The sequence below is a fragment of the Pleurodeles waltl genome, chromosome 8 (genome assembly GCF_031143425.1).
Source record: "Pleurodeles waltl isolate 20211129_DDA chromosome 8, aPleWal1.hap1.20221129, whole genome shotgun sequence".
NCBI classification, from domain to species: Eukaryota; Metazoa; Chordata; class Amphibia; order Caudata; family Salamandridae; genus Pleurodeles; species Pleurodeles waltl.
In genome coordinates this window covers 1,432,540,789-1,432,559,780 of record NC_090447.1, presented here as the reverse complement: position 1 = coordinate 1,432,559,780, position 18,992 = coordinate 1,432,540,789, and the positions used below count along the sequence as shown (strand labels likewise).

General features: G+C 45.5%; 1 protein-coding gene across 1 annotated transcript in view; it reads left to right on the top strand.

Moving 5' to 3' along the window:
- BRWD1 (bromodomain and WD repeat domain containing 1) overlaps positions 1–18,992 on the top strand; it is a 1,722,898-nt gene that overhangs the window by 443,397 nt on the left and 1,260,509 nt on the right. Inside the window, exon 13 of the mRNA XM_069202575.1 lies at positions 10,624–10,722. Within this exon, the coding sequence (XP_069058676.1) occupies positions 10,624–10,722 (99 nt within the window). The remainder of the gene's footprint in view (positions 1–10,623; positions 10,723–18,992) is intronic.

Here is an 18,992-nt window from a genome sequence, read left to right as displayed (position 1 = left end):
ATCCTCCAATCTCAAGATGGAGGATTTCTAAAGGCATGGGTCACCTCATCTCAGGACACCTTAGGGGCTGTCCTGACTTGTGGGTGACTCCTCCTTGTTTTTCTCAATATCTCCTCCAGCCTTGCCACCAAAAGTGGGGGCAGTGTCCGGAGGGGTGGGCATCTCCGCTACCTGGGATGCCCAGTGGCGCTGTAACAAAAGGAGTGTGAGCCTTTGAGGCTCACCACCAGGTGTTACAGTTCCTGCAGGGGGAGGTGAGAAGCACCTCCAACCCGTACAGGCTTTGTTCCTGGCCAGAGTGACAAAGGCACTCTCCCCATGTGGCCAGCAACTCGTCTGGATGTGGCAGGCTGGCATAAACTGTTCAGCCTAACACTAGAAGTCGGATTGGTATTCAGAGGGCATCTCTAAGATGCCCTCAGGATGCATTTTACAATAAATTCCACACTGGCATCAGTGTGTATTTATTGTGCTGAGAAGTTTGATACCAAACTTCCCAGATTTCAGGGTAGCCATTATGGAACTGTGGAGTTCGTGTTTGACAAACTCCCAGACCATATACTCTTATGGCTACCCTGCACTTAAAATGTCTAAGGTTTGGCTTAGACACTGTAGGGACATAGTGCTCATGCACATATGCCCTCACCTGTGGTATAGTGCACCCTGCCTTAGGGTTGTAAGGCCTGCTTGAGGGGTGACTTATCTATGTCACAGGCCGTGTCTGGTTGGCATGACACTCTGAGGGGAGTGCCATGTCAACTTAGTCATTTTATCCCCAGCAGCACACACAAGCTATGAGGCAGTGTGCATGTGCTGAGTGAGGGGTCCCCAAGGTGGAATAAGACATGCTGTAGCCCTTAGAGACCTTCCCTGGCATCAGGGCCCTTGGTACCAAGGGTACCATTTACAGGGGACTTATCTGAGTGCCCGGGCTGTGCCAATTGTGGAAGCAAAGGTACAGTTTAGGGAAAGAACACAGGTGCTGGGGCCTGGTTAGCAGGGTCTCAGCACACTTTGTCACAACTGGCATCATCAAAAGGCAAAAAGTCAGGGGGTAACCATGCCAAGGAGGCATTTCCTTATACCCAAACTTCGCCTTTTGGTTTCCATACCCATATTCCAGGGGCAATGCACTATGGATGAGTTGTTCAGTGAAATTTGCTTACACTTTTCCTCCTCTTCCCTCTGCTTCTGTTTTTGGTTTGGAAACTTCGTCAGACATCTGTCACCCTCATTCTGGTGGCTCCCACATGGGCACAACAACCATGGTTCACCACCCTGCTCAAAGTCTCGGTGGACTCCCACAAGGCACTCCACAGCAGAGCAGGCATGGCCTTTCTCACACAGAACCACGTAGAAATCAGACACCAAGATCCCAGATCTCTCAACCTTGTGATCTGGCTCCTGATGACGTAGAATTTGAATACCTTAATCTCCCACCAGCTAGCTTGGACATTCTCAGGGGCGCACAGGCATATTGCTTGTGCGTGTTATGTAGCTAAGGGGAGGAGACTTGTTCACTATTGTCACTCCAAACATATCAATCCATTAGCAGTCCAAATCCAAAATATTGTCTACTGCCTGTTTGCCTTAAAAACTTCTGGTTTAGCCTTTACACCCATAAGACTACACCTAACGGCCATAGCCGCTTATCTTCAGTACAGACAACATGTTTCCCTATACCAAATCCCTGTCATTAAGGCCTTCATTAATGGTCTTAAGAGTTATTTCTCCTCTGTCCTACCAGCCCCCACATATAATCTTAACAATTCAATGTCAAGACTAATGGGCCCTCTATTTGAATCCTGGAAGGCAACTTTTCTGGTCACCATCACTTTGCTTAGACATGTCAGTGAGCTTCAGGCACGAGCCTCGGATGAATATTTCTTCCAAATACTCAGGTTTAGAGTTGTACTCCCCACCAACCCTAAGTTTCTCCAAGTGTTGATTTCACAGTTCCACCTTAATCAGTCTATTGAACTTCCTGTTTTATTTTTTTTCCCCTGAACCTGACTCGGCTGTGGAACGGGCTCTCCATACATTAGAAGTAAAAATGAGCCATTGTGTATTATATTGACAGAACTAAATCTTTCAGGAAAAACTGCAGCTTTTTGTTGCTTTCTCCAAACCCCATATATGGAAAGTCATTCCTAAATCGGGCATTGCTAGATTGATAATTAAATGTATACATCCGTGCTATGCTAAAGCTAATAGGTCCTTAATTATCCCTCCTAGAGCCGCATCCACTTGAAAAACAAGAAGCCTCTGTCTTTCTCTGGAATATCCCTGTTGCTGATATTTGTAAAGCAGGTACATGGTCCACACTACATACTTTTAGAAAACATTGTTGTGTGGATATTCTGGCTCATCAACAAGCCAATGTTGGTCAGGAAGTTCTACGTACACTTTTCTAAACCACTGCAACTCCCATGGGGTAGCCACTGCTATTTTGGGGGGACTGCTTTACAATCTGCGCACAGCATGTGTATCTACATCCACACATGCCTTGAAAGGAAAATGTTACTTACCCAGTAAACATCTGTGTCATGTAGTGCTGTAGATTCACATGCATGCATGCACCCTCCTCCCCAGATGCCTCTGTTAGTTGCAGTCACTTTTATGTTTACTAATTTTCTTTTGCATGGACAACTTTCTATAAAATGCTTTGCTTTTCATTTCATCCTCACCTGCCATGTAGGATAACAATCTAGCTGTAGTGTTGATGACCATGTGCATTACCAGCAAGAGGAGGAGTCACAATACCTCTTGGCTCGAAAGAGTTTCTTTGAAGAAAAAGAGCTTGCACACATTCGAGCCCAACACTAGATGGCAGGGTTATGCACAACATGCCAATCTCCAGCACTACATGCCACAAACAGATGCTTACTGGTTACGCAACATTTTCCTTCTAGACTAAGTGGGATGAATACCTTGGTCTATAATTTACAGATGAACAGTGGCACACTGTTATTAGGAACAGAAATAATGTCACACATGTACAGGGTGCAGAAGGGAGTCATAAAATACTTTACAGGTGAGACTTGACTAGATTGCAAGTTATTGATCAAGTTAAGCTAGACAGATGTTGATTGACACAGTTGTGACAAAAAAGGACCTTAACGTGGTATCAGCCTGTGAGGAACTTCTCAAAACTATACAATACATTCTTGGGAATTCAAGTACCACAGCATCCAGAAAGGTGTGCTAATGGGGTGGGTCCCTGAAACTAGAAAATGGTCACTTGAACGTCAGGTGACGCTATTAAATATCATGCTTTTGGCAGTAAAATAGTCCATTATTTTGGAATGGGCTTATCCATATCTCGACATTTAAACGAATGGCACCAAAGATATGGTATGGAAGAAATATCCTCTGGCTCATCTACGGAAAAGAAAAAACAACTTATTACAAACTGGTCATCTGTTCTGACTTCTTTTCAGAAAGATTGCAAAGAATCCACACGCACAAGGACCCTTAGAACGCTACAAAATGTGCAAACATTTGGTCCAGAATCATAATTTCTTGATTCTCTGAAAACCTAGCAAGTATCTCTGGGCCGAAGGGGAGGGAGTGGAATCTTTGCGGGAACTTGATGTCTAATTGTTCGCACAATAGTCAGTATTCGCTCATCCCACGAGGTTGGCATTATTTGTGTGTTTTCCCCTTTGGTGAATCTCATGAAAATTTGAATGAAAAATTGATGGAAACTAAAACTGAAAAAGTGTTCTGTACCTGTTCAAAACACTCCTCCTTGATGGGAAGATCCTGTTCTGTTATAGTAAAATGAAAGGCCTTTTTATCCAGTATTGGATCTTTCATAAATTCACATGCTTCAATCATCCCCGTCGTCGAAGTGGGAGTCCCACGGTACATAAAATAGCAATAAATAATGTTTTTTTGCCATAGGCTATAATGGAGCCAGCACTTGCTCACATAGCCTATCCATGTCCTTTTATGAAAGGACCCAAACCTGACTGCTGTCCAATCAGGCACCAGCACCCTCTAGAACCTTCTCCAGAGAAGCTCCCTTCCTCAGATTTTCTACCGCATGTCGTGTGAAGGGAGACTCCCTGAGCTCTGCTCAGTTTTTCTTCTACTTCAGAATTTTTTCTCTCAAAAGAGTTGAAAATATGTCAGATTCTTCTAGGAAAGGCCTTTTCCGCCCTTGCAAGACCCGTGGGAAGAAAAGGCTCCATGTGGATGACCCACATAAAGACTGTTTGTATTGTCTCTACCCACAACATCAGGTTAAGGACTGCAAAATATGTCGCACCTTCTCCACAAAGACCCTCAGAGACCATGAGGGCAGGCTCCTGGCATGGTTACAGGCCAAATCCTGTACTTCAGGTGAGGAGAGTGGGTCAGAGAGGCCACACAAAAGGTCCAGATCTGAGGACCTAGGCCACACAGAAAAATCCAGGAAGAGGTAGAAATCACATCATGGGAAGGGCTTACAGACTTCAGTCTCCTCTGAGCCTTCCTCTCCTCTTCAAAAGAAGGAGCCCTACCATCTATCTCCTTCCTCAGAGCCTTCCACTTCTGGAAAAATGACTCTAAAAATTAGATCGACGACAACACCGTCGACGACCGTGACGATGACGACTGTACCAACAACTACCGTCTCCACTACATCGTCGACGAGACCGTCGTCAGCGTCGACGACCTTAACATCGACGGTAAGGGATCCGATCCCCTCTCTCAAGACTCCATTGACGAGTACAGTAAAGCATCGTCGGTTGCAACACCGTCGACGACTGCCCCGTCGACTATAACGTCAGCGACGCCATTGTCATCGGTGCTTTCGCCATCGACGGGGACACAGTCAAAGAAGCTACCGTCGGCGAGACCATCGTCGGCGAGGCCACCGTCGACGAGACCTCCGTCGACGAGACCACCGTCGAGGGAAAAATCTGTACCATCCACGGCTGCATCAACTTTCACGCCATCGACAGCAGTAGTGCCTAGTAGACAGGTTGAGGCCACTCCTACCTCTTCCAGGTCTCCAGATCTCCGAGCCATGGTCGGGATCAGATCTCTACCTGCACAGGACATTTATCCAACCGACACATCTCCAAACAAGGTGTCGGCTTTACTACCCAGTCATCTTCTTGACTGGGAGGAATCGGACAAAGGTCCTTTCGGAGATGCACATAGCCCCTCGCAGCTCCATGTCAAATACCAAGATGAGGATGAAGAGGATGAGTATGAACAATATCAACCATACTACTCTCATCAGGAGCAATACTACGAAACACGAGAGCCTCAACACAGAGATACCGTACAAATGCCTTCCTTCTTAATCCAGGATTTACAATCCATGCTTCAGGATTATAGGAGAAGGTTCCCAGCGGAAGATCAACCACCAGCGCCGGTCTCTCCGGTGACACCAGTTAATGCTCCTCCTCCTCCAGCTACTCCAAGATTGACATCCCACTCGGTGTTAGCTGCACCCCCCAGAGATGAAGGTTCCACTTCAGGGGAAGAGGAACAAGAAGAAGGAGAAATTTCCACTCCACAATATCCTACTGAGGAATGGAATGATTACTTGGCCCCCACTACTTCTCCACCACCTCCTCGCCCCTCTGATTCTCCGCCCGAGGAGATAGGTGTGGTTTCCATAATCTTATGGACAGAGCCGCAGTACGTTTCCACCTCCCAACATCTGTCTCCCAATCGGAATGTTTCCTACATGATTTCAAGGAGCAATCACGGCAGTCGGTACGGTCCATTCCGATTATTGATTTCATATGGAGCGAGGGCACAAAGATTATGAGGAATCCTGCTACGGTTCCTCCAGTTCCACAAAAACTGGATAAAAAATACAAGGCAACCCAAGATTCTCCGGCATGCCTTACTGGCCATCCAAAGCTTGACTCAGTCATCTCACAGGCTGCTCAAAGACGCTCCAAAAATCCATCAACGCCTATCTCTACTCCTCCGGACAAGGAAGGTCGCAGACTGGACAATATAGGCAAGAGATTCTCCTCCATGTCTGCAATCACTGTCAGGGCAGCAAATTCGTTAGCGATTTTAGGCCGATATGACCGCCAAATGTGGTCCGACATGCAACCTTTCCTGGACCTCATCCCGGAAAATAAACAAGCAGAGGCACGAAAGATCCTACAGGAAGGTGAGCGTACGTCGGAAGTAATTATCGACTGCGCTCTTGACATAGCCTCTACTGGTTTCCGCCAACTAGCGGGTGCCGCTGTCTTACGACGACAAGGTTGGCTCAAGGCCACATCTTTTAGACCAGAAGTGCAGTCCCGAATCCTAGACATGCCTTACGATGGGGAATCTTTATTTGGCAAACATGTGGATGACTCACTTCAAGCCATTAAGATGGACACAGACACCGCCAAGTCCCTGGGTACCCTGCAGTACCGGAAGCAGCCCTTTCGAGGGGCTAGAGGAAGAGGTTTCACCTCATTTCGAGGTTCCTTCCATAGACAATACCAGCAATCCCAGTACAGGCCTTCATACCACCAGCAGTACAGGCAATCATCGACTGCCTCCTATACCAGACAAGGAGGTAAACGAAGGCAGGGTTTGCAATCCAGAGATCAACCCAGAAAACAATGATCTTCTACAGGCACCGGCTATGCTCCCCCAATGCCCACAACATCAGCAAATAGGAGCAAACATTTCCAACTTCATCCAAGAGTGGACGAAAATAACATCAGACAAATGGGTGCTGGATATAGTGACAAGAGGTCATACCCTGGAATTCACACAAAAGCCACCGCTTCACCCACCAACATCAGGCAGGTCTCTCCATCTTCGTCTGCTTCAAGTGGAAGTCTTCAGCCTTCTGGCCAAAGGGGCTATAGAGACAGTTCCTCTGCAACAACAGGGTCTCGGATTCTACTCCCGGTTTTTCCTCATAATGAAGAAGTCAGGAGAGTGGCGTCCTATACTAGACCTCAGGAAACTCAACAAGTTCCTTCGGAAACAATCCTTCAGAATGATCACACTGTCAGATATCTTGCACCTCTTGAATCCTGGAGATTTTATGACAACTCTAGATCTCCAGGACGCCTACTTCCACATTCCAATACACCAAAAGCATCGCAAATATCTCCGTTTTACAGTAGCCGGTGCCCATTATCAGTTCAGAGTCCTACCATTTGGCCTCAGATCAGCTCCGAGAATCTTCACGAAATGCCTTGCCCCAGTCGCAGCCTCCCTCAGAAGCAAGGGTTTCCAGGTGTTCCCATACCTGGACGACTGGCTCATAAAAGCTCCGTCATCTCTACTAGCCTCCAAAGCCACAAACGCCTGCCTAAAACTATTCAGCAGTTTGGGTCTAACAGTGAACCTACAGAAGTCAGTCGTGCTTCCCGCACGCAGGAGAGTTTTCCTGGGAGCAGAATTAGACACTATCCAAAACAAGGCATATCTTACCCTAGCAAGGCAGCAGAAACTGACCCAATTGGCTGTCACAATCTCCGCAAGAAAGTTCGTTTCAGTACGACTATTCAAATCGCTTCTGGGCATGATTTCCTCAGCCATAGTCCTAGTACGGCTAGCAAGACTCAAAATGAGGCCGCTGCAAGAAGAACTGCACCTTCAATGGACCCAGTTGCAAGGATCCTTCGACGACTTAATAACTATCACACCAAAGATTCGGCAGGCGTTAGAATGGTGGTCTCACATCAACCACCTCTCCCACGGTCTAACTTTTCTGGCACCAATAACAGATTTCGTCATCACCACGGACGCCTCCTTAGAAGAATCGGGAGGCCACTTAGAGGACATGCGCATTCAAGGCAGATGGTCCAAGCTCCAAAAAGAGATGCACATAAACCTGTTGGAGCTGAAGGCGATTCATCTCACGCTCAAAGCTTTTCTGCCACGCATCGCAGGATCATCAGTGTTAGTCAGAACAGACAACACAACAAGCATGTTCTACATCAACAAGCAGGGAGGAACAAGATCCCTCTCCCTCTCAAGAGAAGCTCAGTCTCTCTGGAACTGGCTCACACTGAACAACGTCCGCTTCAGGGCAGAGCACCTGTCTGGGGTCAACAATGCTCTAGGGGACTCTCTCAGCAGGACAGACTACAACTGTCACGAGTGGGAACTCAACCAGACCATACTCGAGGACATCTTCCAACGATGGGGTCGGCCGATCCTAGACTTGTTCGCCACCAATCTGAACGCCAAATGCCAGTTTTACGCCAGTCGATACCCACTCCTGGGGTCGTGGGGAAATGCTCTTTTGATAAGATGGTCCGGGATCTTTGCATACGCTTTTCCCCCTATTCCACTGATTCCCAGGCTCCTCAGGAAAATGAAGACTGAATGCTGCAAGATCATTCTCATAGCCCCCAAGTGGCTGAGGCAGTACTGGTACACGGAGCTCCTCCTCCGGTCAGTAGCCAATCCAGTCCGCCTCCCTTGCAACCACAATCTTCTAACGAAGAATCAGGGTCTCATCTTACATCCCGACCCAACTTCACTACACTTGCATGCTTGGCTCCTGAGTACAGAGAGTTCCAAGATATGAACATCGATCAAGAATGTAGGCTCATATTATCTAAGGCACGAGCAGAGAGCACGAACAAGACATACAAACTCAAATGGAAGAGATTCTGTGTTTGGTGCTCTCAGAACAATTTTCACCCATTTCAGATTAATCCTGAGCAAATTCTTTCTTACCTGCTCTCCCTCTCCAAAGCTGGTCTTTCCCATGCATCAGTCAAGATTCACCTAGCAGCTATAGCCTCTTACAGACGATCGGCTGACATGCCGTCTATCGGCTCAACCAGAGTCATCAAACAGTTTATGAAAGGGCTGTTCCGCACCTTTCCTCCGGTACGCTTACCTCCGCCAGAGTGGCACCTTAATATTGTTCTTTCCCAACTCATGAAAGCTCCTTTTGAGCCCATTCATAGGGCGGAACTCAAGTAGATCACCTGGAAAGTGTCAACCTTGCTCGCTCTCACCTCTACCAGGAGAGTCAGTGATATACAGGCGTTCACTACTAAAGAACCCTTTTTAGTTTTCTCTGAGGACTTTGTTATGCTCCGAACCAATCCCAAATATATTCCCAAAGTTCCATCTTCGTTCCACCTCAATGAACCCGTTATTCTACTAACCTTTTTTCCAAACCCTACTACGATAGCAGAGAGAACTCTCCACTCTTTGGACATCAAACAATGCCTAAAATTTTACCTGCAAAGTACCAAACACATCAGAAAATCAGACCAACTCCTACTATCTTATTCTCTGGGACGTCAGGGAACAGGAGTAACCAAGGCCACTATAGCCCAATGGATTTCTTCAACAATCCAATTTTGTCACACCAAGGCAGGAAAACCCTTGACTAGGCGCCCGAGAGCCCACTCCACAAGAGCAGTCTCCACATCGGCTGCTTTGTTTCAAGGTATTGCCCTTGATAAAATTTGCCAGGCTGCGACATGGAAAACTACGCACTCCTTTACGCAGCACTATTGTCTGGAGTCATCACAAAGAACAGACTCTCTAGTAGGACAAGCTGAGCTACGCCATCTCTTTCATTAAGGTGAGACCTTTCCTTAGTTATAGTCATATGGTTTGAGATGCAAATAACCAAGTTTCTATTAAGCTTCCATGTGAATATGTAAGGTGTATGTATGTATTTATGGATGTGTATACATATACATATATATATATATATATATATATATATATATATATATATATATATATTTGTATCGGTATTTACAGCATGAAATTTACTATACATATACACGTACTTAAAGTATCGGTATTCTTTCGTAACTCACGTTCAGAAATGTATGAGTTTACTATTATTATTATTATTTATATTTGAGATAGAGGGTCTTCATGCTCGCACCCTCCATCCACGCTGGATACAATGTTTATCAACCATACTGCTGTCTATTCAGATTCAAGCATGTGAATTTATGAAAGATCCAATACTGGATAAGAAAACAAGTTACTTACCTGTAACTACAGTTATCCAGTATTGGTATCTTTCATAAATTCACATGCGACCCACCCTCCTCCCCTTTGATGCTCGCATTTCCTCTCAAGTTTTAATTTTTTCACTCTTGTGCTGGAAAATCTGAGGAAGGGAGCTTCTCTGGAGAAGGTTCTAGAGGGTGCTGGTGCCTGATTGGACAGCAGGCAGGTTTGGGTCCTTTCACAAAAGGACATGGATAGGCTATGTGAGCAAGTGCTGGCTCCATTGTAGCCTACGGCAAAAAAAATTATTTATTATTTATTGCTATTTTATGTACCGTGGGACTCCCACTTCGACGACGGGGATGATTCAAGCATGTGAATTTATGAAAGATACCAATACTGGATAACTGTAGTTACAGGTAAGTAACTTGTTTTCTTCTGTTAGAAGCATATGGCTAATAGGTGGGGAGCATATGGCTAACAGTTGGGGAGGCATATTTCCTTATTTATTCTTTTTTATTTTTGTCAGAATGTGCTTGAAATAAAAAACAAATGTAACCATCACATCCGGCATACCTATTTGCTTTGCCACTTTGGTTACCTAACTTATTCGTTGCAAGTTTGAGCCATCTACATATATGTGCATTAGCATTTCTTTGACGTGTGCCCACTGAGAGATTATATTTCCATGTTTAAACATCTGTATTTCAGGTTTATAAGTGGAAGCAGAGATGGAACAGCTCGAATTTGGCGATTTCGAGAACAAGAGTGGCGGAACATTTTGTTAGATATGGCTGCCAAATTACCAGGGTAATGCTTTGGAACAGTAAGAATCTAAATGATAAAACGACTGCCTATTCGCTACATAGTGCTGTATTTAGTTTACTAGATGTAATATACTATTTAATGAGATATCTAAGTTTCTCTAATACGTGGTGTACCCCTGCTGGGTTACTTTTTACAAAATCTTTTCTGCCAATAATTACATTATAGTGTGATATTTTCAAGGTTGTAAAAATTGTTATTTTTTAAGGGTGTAAATGTTTCCGATTTAATTTTTTTTGTCTTTGTCTTCATGAATTTGTTTATTATTGATTTTAATTTTCATAGCACGTTCTCTACCATAGGGATAAGGGGGATTATGCAGTGGTCTAGGGGACTACTACCAATCCTATCTGAAGCATTCCAGAACGAATTAATTTTTTGAAAAGCAGCCCTGCTTAAAACAAATACATAAATCAGTTTTGAAATTCAGTGACAGCCGTGGCTGTCTGCTGTGCCTTGGAGGCCACCATACCTGTAAATCGAGTGAAGTAGCAATTTGAGATCTGACAAATATTCTTTAGGGAGGTCATTCTGCATCCCTCATTTTTTAAATTGACTTAAATATACAAAAGTAAATTCTCAAAATATTATAGTGGACGCATACAATTACTATTTGCAGCCAGTTTTAGTGCGTGCAGCACTAGATTCTTATCTTCACCAACTCTTTTTCTGCTGATACTTTATAATCCTGCAGTTTCACTGTGGGTTGTTGTCCTCTTCACTCCGAGCGCTGGTTGCATTGTCTTTCAATAATGTTTTTTCCAAATCTTAGATTTGTGTAGGTCTCACCTCTTTCCCCCCCTGTGGTATAGGGCAAATTGGTGTACATAATGGACTGCAGACAGAGGAGGAGCATTATCACATTAAATGATGTCTTGTGGCTCCTCTTTTCGTAGTCCATTCTGATGACTCACAATATTTCTTAAGGTCATTTATTTGTAGGGAGATAAGAGTATCCACCAGAAGAATGTTATGTACTAAGAGTAAACTTGGTTCTGATTGATACTGTACTGCTCTGCAAGTTCTTTATCTTTGAAACCTCCGAGCTGCATGCTGGGAACAAGGAAGCATTTAGATTGTCGCATTGCCTGGCCGCAGAGTATCAAACTGGCATTACACAGTTCTTCCCAAGGTTGCTGGATAGCAACCGTTGATATACACTATACCGTGCACAACCTGTTTAGTAAGCAGAGTCTTCCAACTCAAACAGCTCAAGAAAATCCAAACACTTAGAAGGTATGAGGTGTGTGTCAAAGAAACTACTAAGAAAAATGTTTATCAATCATAATCAACATATCCTAATGTACATACCTTTCTCTTCTAACGGACAGGGTCGGCCCCTCCATTTGAACGGAGGAGCATCATCCCGCCAAAAAATACCCCCCCACCCATAACGGAAAAATAAAATGGTAAACTATGTTTATTACCATTTTATTTTTGCAGTGCCCAGTCCTGAATCGAGTGTCAGGATGGGGCGGGGCAATTGCTGCCGAGTGGCAGCAGGGAGCTGTGCACTTGTTTAAAGTGTGCATGTCTGTTTGGCTGGCATCGGCCGGCCAGCTAGACATGCGCACTTCAAACATATCTCACCCAGCTGTCTTAAGACAGCTAAGTTAGAGATGGCACAGGCCTCCAGCGCTCTGGTGAGCGCTGAGAGACCCCGCTCCCACCAATCCTGACGTTGCTTTTATGCTGGTTATCAGCATGAAAGCATAGTCAGGATTGAATAGTATCGTTTCCTAGTCTCGTGCGTTGAAGCTTCCGGGAGCAGGAGGACGCCGCGAGGAAGATGTCTCAAGGTAAGTGGCTTTTTTTGTCTTATTTTATATTAATATTGTGTCCACCTCCCAGCCCCTTAACTCCACTGTAAACATAAGACAGCTGCCACTGCTAATAGATACTGTTCCATCTGCAGAAGATGTGAAAGATTACAGACTGATTTAAACACCATGCAGATGAGAACCCTGCACTGCATCATTGACTCAATGGCACCCTTATTGTCTGTGTGATTGGCATTATGCTCTAGGAATTTTGATTACATTTTGCATGTTAGAAACTGTCATTCCGTAGAAGTCTGTTTCATAGTCATCTGAAATGCTGAGTTTGTTCAGTAACGTTTGAACAGTCTACAAATTGTTAAAAAATCATTGCTCAAGTTATTCCAGAGTGTAGGAGGCTGGCCTGGTTTGTAGTGGGTACCTAGTTTTAGTTTTATGGGTTTATAAAGCACATTGCTACCCTAGGGCATCCCAGCGCTAAAGGTACACAACGACTCTCAGAAAAACCAAAGAGAACAGATTAACTTAAAAAAAGGATAGTTTTCAGTTTCTTCCTAAAAAGAAGTTCTGAAGGTTCGTGGCGAAGTTCAGAGGGCAGGGCATTCCAGAGACGGGCAGCCTTGATGGTAAAAGAGTTACCGCCCCATGATCTCTTGACGCGAGGTATATAAATCTGACGAGTAGATAGTGATCTCGGGTGTCTAGAGGGGACATAAATAGAGATCCGTCTTCTAAAGAAAAGCGGGCCCCTATTATGTAAAGCTCTATGAGTAATACACATAGATTTAAAATGAATACGCTGTTTGATCGGAAGCCAATTAAGTGCTACAAGAGCTGGTTTGGCAGAGAGATGCCTGGGGGAGTTAATAAGAAATCTAACTGCCACGTTCTGCACAATCTGCAGCCTCCTTATTACGTACTCTGGGGAACTAAGATAGAGTTCCCATAGTCCAAGCGGGAAAGAACCAACGCTTGGATAAGAATTCTTCTAGCTGTAAAAGGTAGAAGATTAAGAATCTTCCTAAAAGCTCTGATAAAACCGAAACAGACCGAGGAGATTATTTTTACTTGCAGTTCCATCTTCAAACGAGGGTCAAGCAGGAAACCTAGGCTTTTTACCTGTGCCTTTGGAGGAGGCAGACTATTAAAGGCCTCCGAGTGCAAGGCCAAAGGAAAGGCGTATGGTACTTGCACCGTAAACCAGGTCCAGTTATCCCTTATTAGTGAAATGTAGGCAATGTCTAGAAGCCAGGCTCTCTAGGGGTAGCTGTAGCTCAGCAGCCAAGGCTAATCTAGGAGACATGCAAAGCTCATGCAATTACACTGTAGTCACACAGTACTCACACACATGAAAGAAAAATCTCAGTGTTACAAAAATAAAGGTACTTCATTTTGGTGACACAAATGCCAAAAGTACCATTGAGACTATACTCCCTTAGGAGGTAAGTAATACACAAATTGTATACACTAGTGTGCAAAAACAGGTGTAAAACAGTTAGAAAACAGTGCAAATAGTGAAAATCACAATTGTTAGAAATGGGCCTATGGGGAACACTAACTATATACTAAGAAAGTGGAATGCGAATGTCTGTTTCCCATCTAGGCCCGTGTAGTGTGTAGAGGCACGCGGTGAGTATTAGAAAACACCACCAGTAAGAAATAGAGCCCACCCCAAGCCCAGGAAAGTAGGAGTAAAGTACAGGAATTTTACTCCAGTATTGGGACTTTCCCAGATTCACATACTTGAATCATTCCCCGTCGAGATGGGAGTCCCTGGTACCTTAGAAAAGACAATGTCCGAAAGAAATAACAGGTATAACATAAAAACTCTACATTTTAGCAATCTATCCAAGTCCTAATGTAAAAAGGACCAAACTTGAACCTCAGCCAATCGGAGAGCACCACCCTCTAGAACCCTCCTGTGAGAAGCTCCAGCACCTCAGATTTTCTACCGCACGTCGTGCTAGGGAGTCTCCTCTGAGCTCTGCTCAGTTTATTCTTGTGGAAGAAGATTTTATCACTTTATCTGAATTTCTATTTGCTCATTGAGTGTTTCTGACTTACACATACTTTCTGGAGCCTGTTGTACCAGCAGGATGTCTGACAGAGAGAGAAAATGTCTCTTTAACGCCTGCAGCACTTGTGGGAAGAAAAGGCTCCATTCAGAAGACCCTCATACAGACTGTATGTATTACCTTTATCCTGAACACTCTGAAAAGGTACGACATACCTTACAGTCAGTAGCAAAGACTTTGAAGGATAGAGAGGGGAGATTGTTGATATGGCTCCAGAAGCTTAAATCAAGAAAAAACCCTGTCTCGGACTGACAGTGAGGAGTGTTCATGGTCTTGTAGGAAGTCACAAAAGAGGCAAAGATCACCTCATTCTGAAAAGGGTTCAAAACAACCCTCAAAGACTTTCAAAAAGACCTCACAGGGGTCTGGTGAAGGCCGTAGTCTCCTCATCACCACAGCAAAAAAGAGTCTCCTCTAAGTCCCGGCATCGACCTTCAACATCAAAAGAGGTACCAAAATCTTCCTCAGAGCCTTCTACACCCCCTCCAAAGGTGTTGACGGTGTTCAGAAAGCCTTCTTCAGCTTCTGAAGACACTGTTGACGATGATTCCACCGTCGACGAGGTCATCACGGCGGCTGCATCAATGGCGATGGCAGTAACAAGTCTATTGATGGTGACTTCTTCCTCGTTGACGACCTCCACTAGGCCGTCGACGTTGAAGATCAAGACGACGTTGACGAGGACTCCGTCAACGACACCATCAACGACGAGGATTCCTACGTGTACGCTGTCGTCTGCGACATAGTCGACAGGGGCACTAGGGCTATCAGAGATTACTTCGTCAAGGACCTCGTTGACGGTACAGTCTGTTTCTGGGAGGGGAGATATCACTCCAAGAGCTACATCCCCAAGCAAGGTTACACCATTAATCCAAACTCATCTTCTGGAGGAAGATTTGGATGAGGATGGGCCGTTTGGGGCAGCCGATAGCCCTTCGCAACTTCATATAAAGTGTCAAGAGGATGCAGAGGAATATTATCAACCGTATTATTCTCCTCCGCGACAGCAGAGGACATGGTATGTGTCCCGAGTTCCCTTATATCTGATCTGCAGTTTGTCATCAGATTACAAAAGGAGGTTTCCATCAGCGCCACTATCGGACATTCAAATGGCACCTCCTCTATCGATGCCTGCCACTCCAGTCCCACAACCTAGGTCATCTCCTAGAACGGCCAGAAGTACCCCACAAAGGTTTTTCATGCAGGTTACTGACTCTTCGGAAGAAGAGAGGGAAGAAGGAGAATTGCAGGATGCCAACACGGATTGGGACAACTATATATTGAGGACACCCTCCTCTCCATCGCCCAATCCAGTGGATTCTCCCCCAAGAGATATTGGGGGTTTCCATAACCTGCTTGAGAGGGCGGAAAAGAGATTTGCGATACCCATGCCATCCAAACAGATGGATTGTCTTTTATAAGACGTCAAGGAACCGTATCAAGAGTGTCCGCTCCATACCAATAGTAGGCTACATCTGGGAGGAAGGTCTCAAAGTGATGAGAAATCCAGCTGCGGTGACCGCAGCCTTGCCTAGGTTGGACAAAAAGTATAAGGCCCCAGAGGATGCCCCGGCCTGTCTAGTTAGTCACCAGAAGCCGGACTCCGTTATAACCCAGTCAGCGCAGAGGCATTCCAAAAATCCATTACGTCACTTTCAGCTCCTCCAGACAGAGGGGAGAAGACTGGACAACACTGGGAAGCGTTTCTCTTCCTTGTCTGGTCTAATAGTGACGACAGTGAATTCATTGGCAATCCTGGGGCGGTATGACAGACAGCTGTGGGCTGATAATGCCCCGTATCTGGACCACCTCTCAGAAGACTCTAAGGCGGAGGTGAAGAAAATCCTCTTGGAGGGAGAGCGCAACTCGGCTGAGGTGATAGACTGCGCTATGGATATTGCAACAACAGCCTTTTGGCAGCTAGCTGGTGGAGCAGTGTTGCAGCGTCAGGGCTGGCACTGGACAACTTCCTTTCATCCAGAGGTTCAGAATAAGGTGTTGGACCTTCCTTTTGATGGAGAGGCTTTGTTCGGCAAGCATGTGGATGAGGCCTTGCAAGCCATCAAATCAGACAGACACTGAAAGGTCCTTAGGGACACATCAATTTAAGAGGATGCCTTTTCGTGCCTCCAGAGGTCGAGGAGTCTCGACATATTGAAGGGGTTACCAGAGTTTTCGTTACCCCTCCTATGCTACACAGCAGTTTCGGCCTTAATACACCCAAAGGCAACCACCTCAGGTGTCCTATTCCAGACCCCCTCCTAGGGGAAGACCGCGTCAGGGCAAAGAGGCAGCCAGACGTCAATGACAAGTTTCAGGCTCTGTCTACAACCTTACCACAGAGCCGGAAGATAGAGGAAAGGATATCACACTTCTATCATAAGTGAAAAGAAATAACATTAGATCAGTGGGTTTTAAAGATTGTTTGATTTAGCCATACTTCAGAGTTCATTTAACGCCCACCTTCTTGTCCTCCTCATACCTTCTTGCAGAAGCATCTAAAACCACTCCAGCTGGAGGTCGTGACCATGCTCAGAAAGGGAGCGATAGAGAGGGTTCCTTCTTCTGAGAAAGGCAAAGGTTTTTACTCCTGTTTCTTTCTGGTGCACAAACAGTGGGAATCTTGGCATCCCATTCTAGTTCTCAGGGACCTAAAAAAGTACCTCAAACACCAAACCTTTTGCATGGTCACATTGCAAGATATTCTTCTCCGCATAGATCACCAAGATTATATGACGTCTCTGGATCTACAGGACGCTTACTTTCATTTTCCGATTTCACCTACCCACAGAAAATCTTAGTTTTGTGGTAGCCATTTCCAATTCAAAGTTCTTCCATTTGGCCTGACGTCCGCCCCCAGAATCTTTACAAAGTGGCTAGCTCCGGTAGCGGCTTTCTTGAGAAAGAAAAAATTGCTAATTTTTCCCCACTTAGGCGATTGGCTAATAAAGACGCGGTAGTCTCAAGCAGCTCACGACTCAACAATGGCTTGCATAGCATTATTCGATGATCTGGGTCTCACTCTGAATCAGAACAAGTCAAACATCTTGCCAACAAGAGAGACGACCTTTTTAGGAGAAAAAAGTTGACACTATCAGCTTTCCCGTCAATGGCGAGGCAAGAGAAACTAGTTTGCCTAGTAAGCAGAGTACATAGAAAGACTTTCTGTACGCACCTTCAAATCGCTTCTGGGTGTGATGTCTTCTTGCATACAGTTTGTAAGGAAATGCCTCCTTGGCATGGTTACCCCCTGACTTCTTGCCTTTTATTGATGCCAGTTATGATTGAAAGTGTGCTGGGACCCTGCTAACTATGCCCCAGCACCAGTGTTCTTCCCTAAACTGTACCTTTGTTCCCACAATTGGCACAGCCCTGGCACACAGATAAGTCCCTTGTAAACGGTACCCCTGGTACAAAGGGCCCTGATACCAGGGAATGTCTCTAAGGGCTGCCGCATGTCTTATGCCCCCTTGGGGACCCCTCACTCAGCACATGCACAGTGCCTCACAGCTTGTGTGTGCTGGTGGGGAGAAAATGACTAAGTCAACATGGCACTCCCCTCAGAGTGCCATGCCCACCTCACACTGCCTGTGGCATAGGTAAATCACCCCTCTAGCAGGCCTTACAGCCCTAAGACAGGGTGCACTATACCACAGGTGAGGGCATATGTGCATGAGCACTATGCCCTCACAGTGTCTAAGCAAAACCTTAGACATTATAAGTGCAGGGTAGCTATAAAGATTATATGGTCTGGGAGTTTGTCAAATACAAACTCCACAGTTCCATAATGGCTACACTGAAAACTGGGAAATTTGGTATCAAACTTGTCAGCACAATAAATGCACAATGATGACAGTGTGTGATTTATCGTAAAATGCACTCAGAGGGCATCTTAGAGATGCCCCCTGAATACCAGTCCGACTCCTAGTGCTAGGCTGACCAGTTTCTGCCAGCCTGCCACAACCAGATGAGTTCTGGCCAAATGGGGTGAGTGCCTTTGTCACTTTGTGGTCAAGATCAAAGCCTGTACTGTGCTTCTCACCTCCCCCTGCAGGAACTGTAACACCTGGCGGTGAGCCTCAAAGGCTCATGCTTTTGCTACAGCACCCCAGGGCAACCCAGTTAGTGGAGATGCCCACCCCTCCGGCCACTGCCCCCACTTTTGGCGGCAGGGCAGGAGAGGATAATGAGAAACAAGGAGGAGTCACCCACCAGTCAGGACAGCCCCTAAGGTGTCCTGAACTGAGGTGACCCCTGCCTTGAGAAATCCTCCATCTTGAGTTTGGATGATTCCCCCAATAGTATTAGGGATGTGCCCCCCTTCCCCTCAGGGAGGAGGCACAAAGAGGGTGTAGCCACCCTCCAGGACAGTAGCAATTGGCTACTGCCCTCGACCTAAACA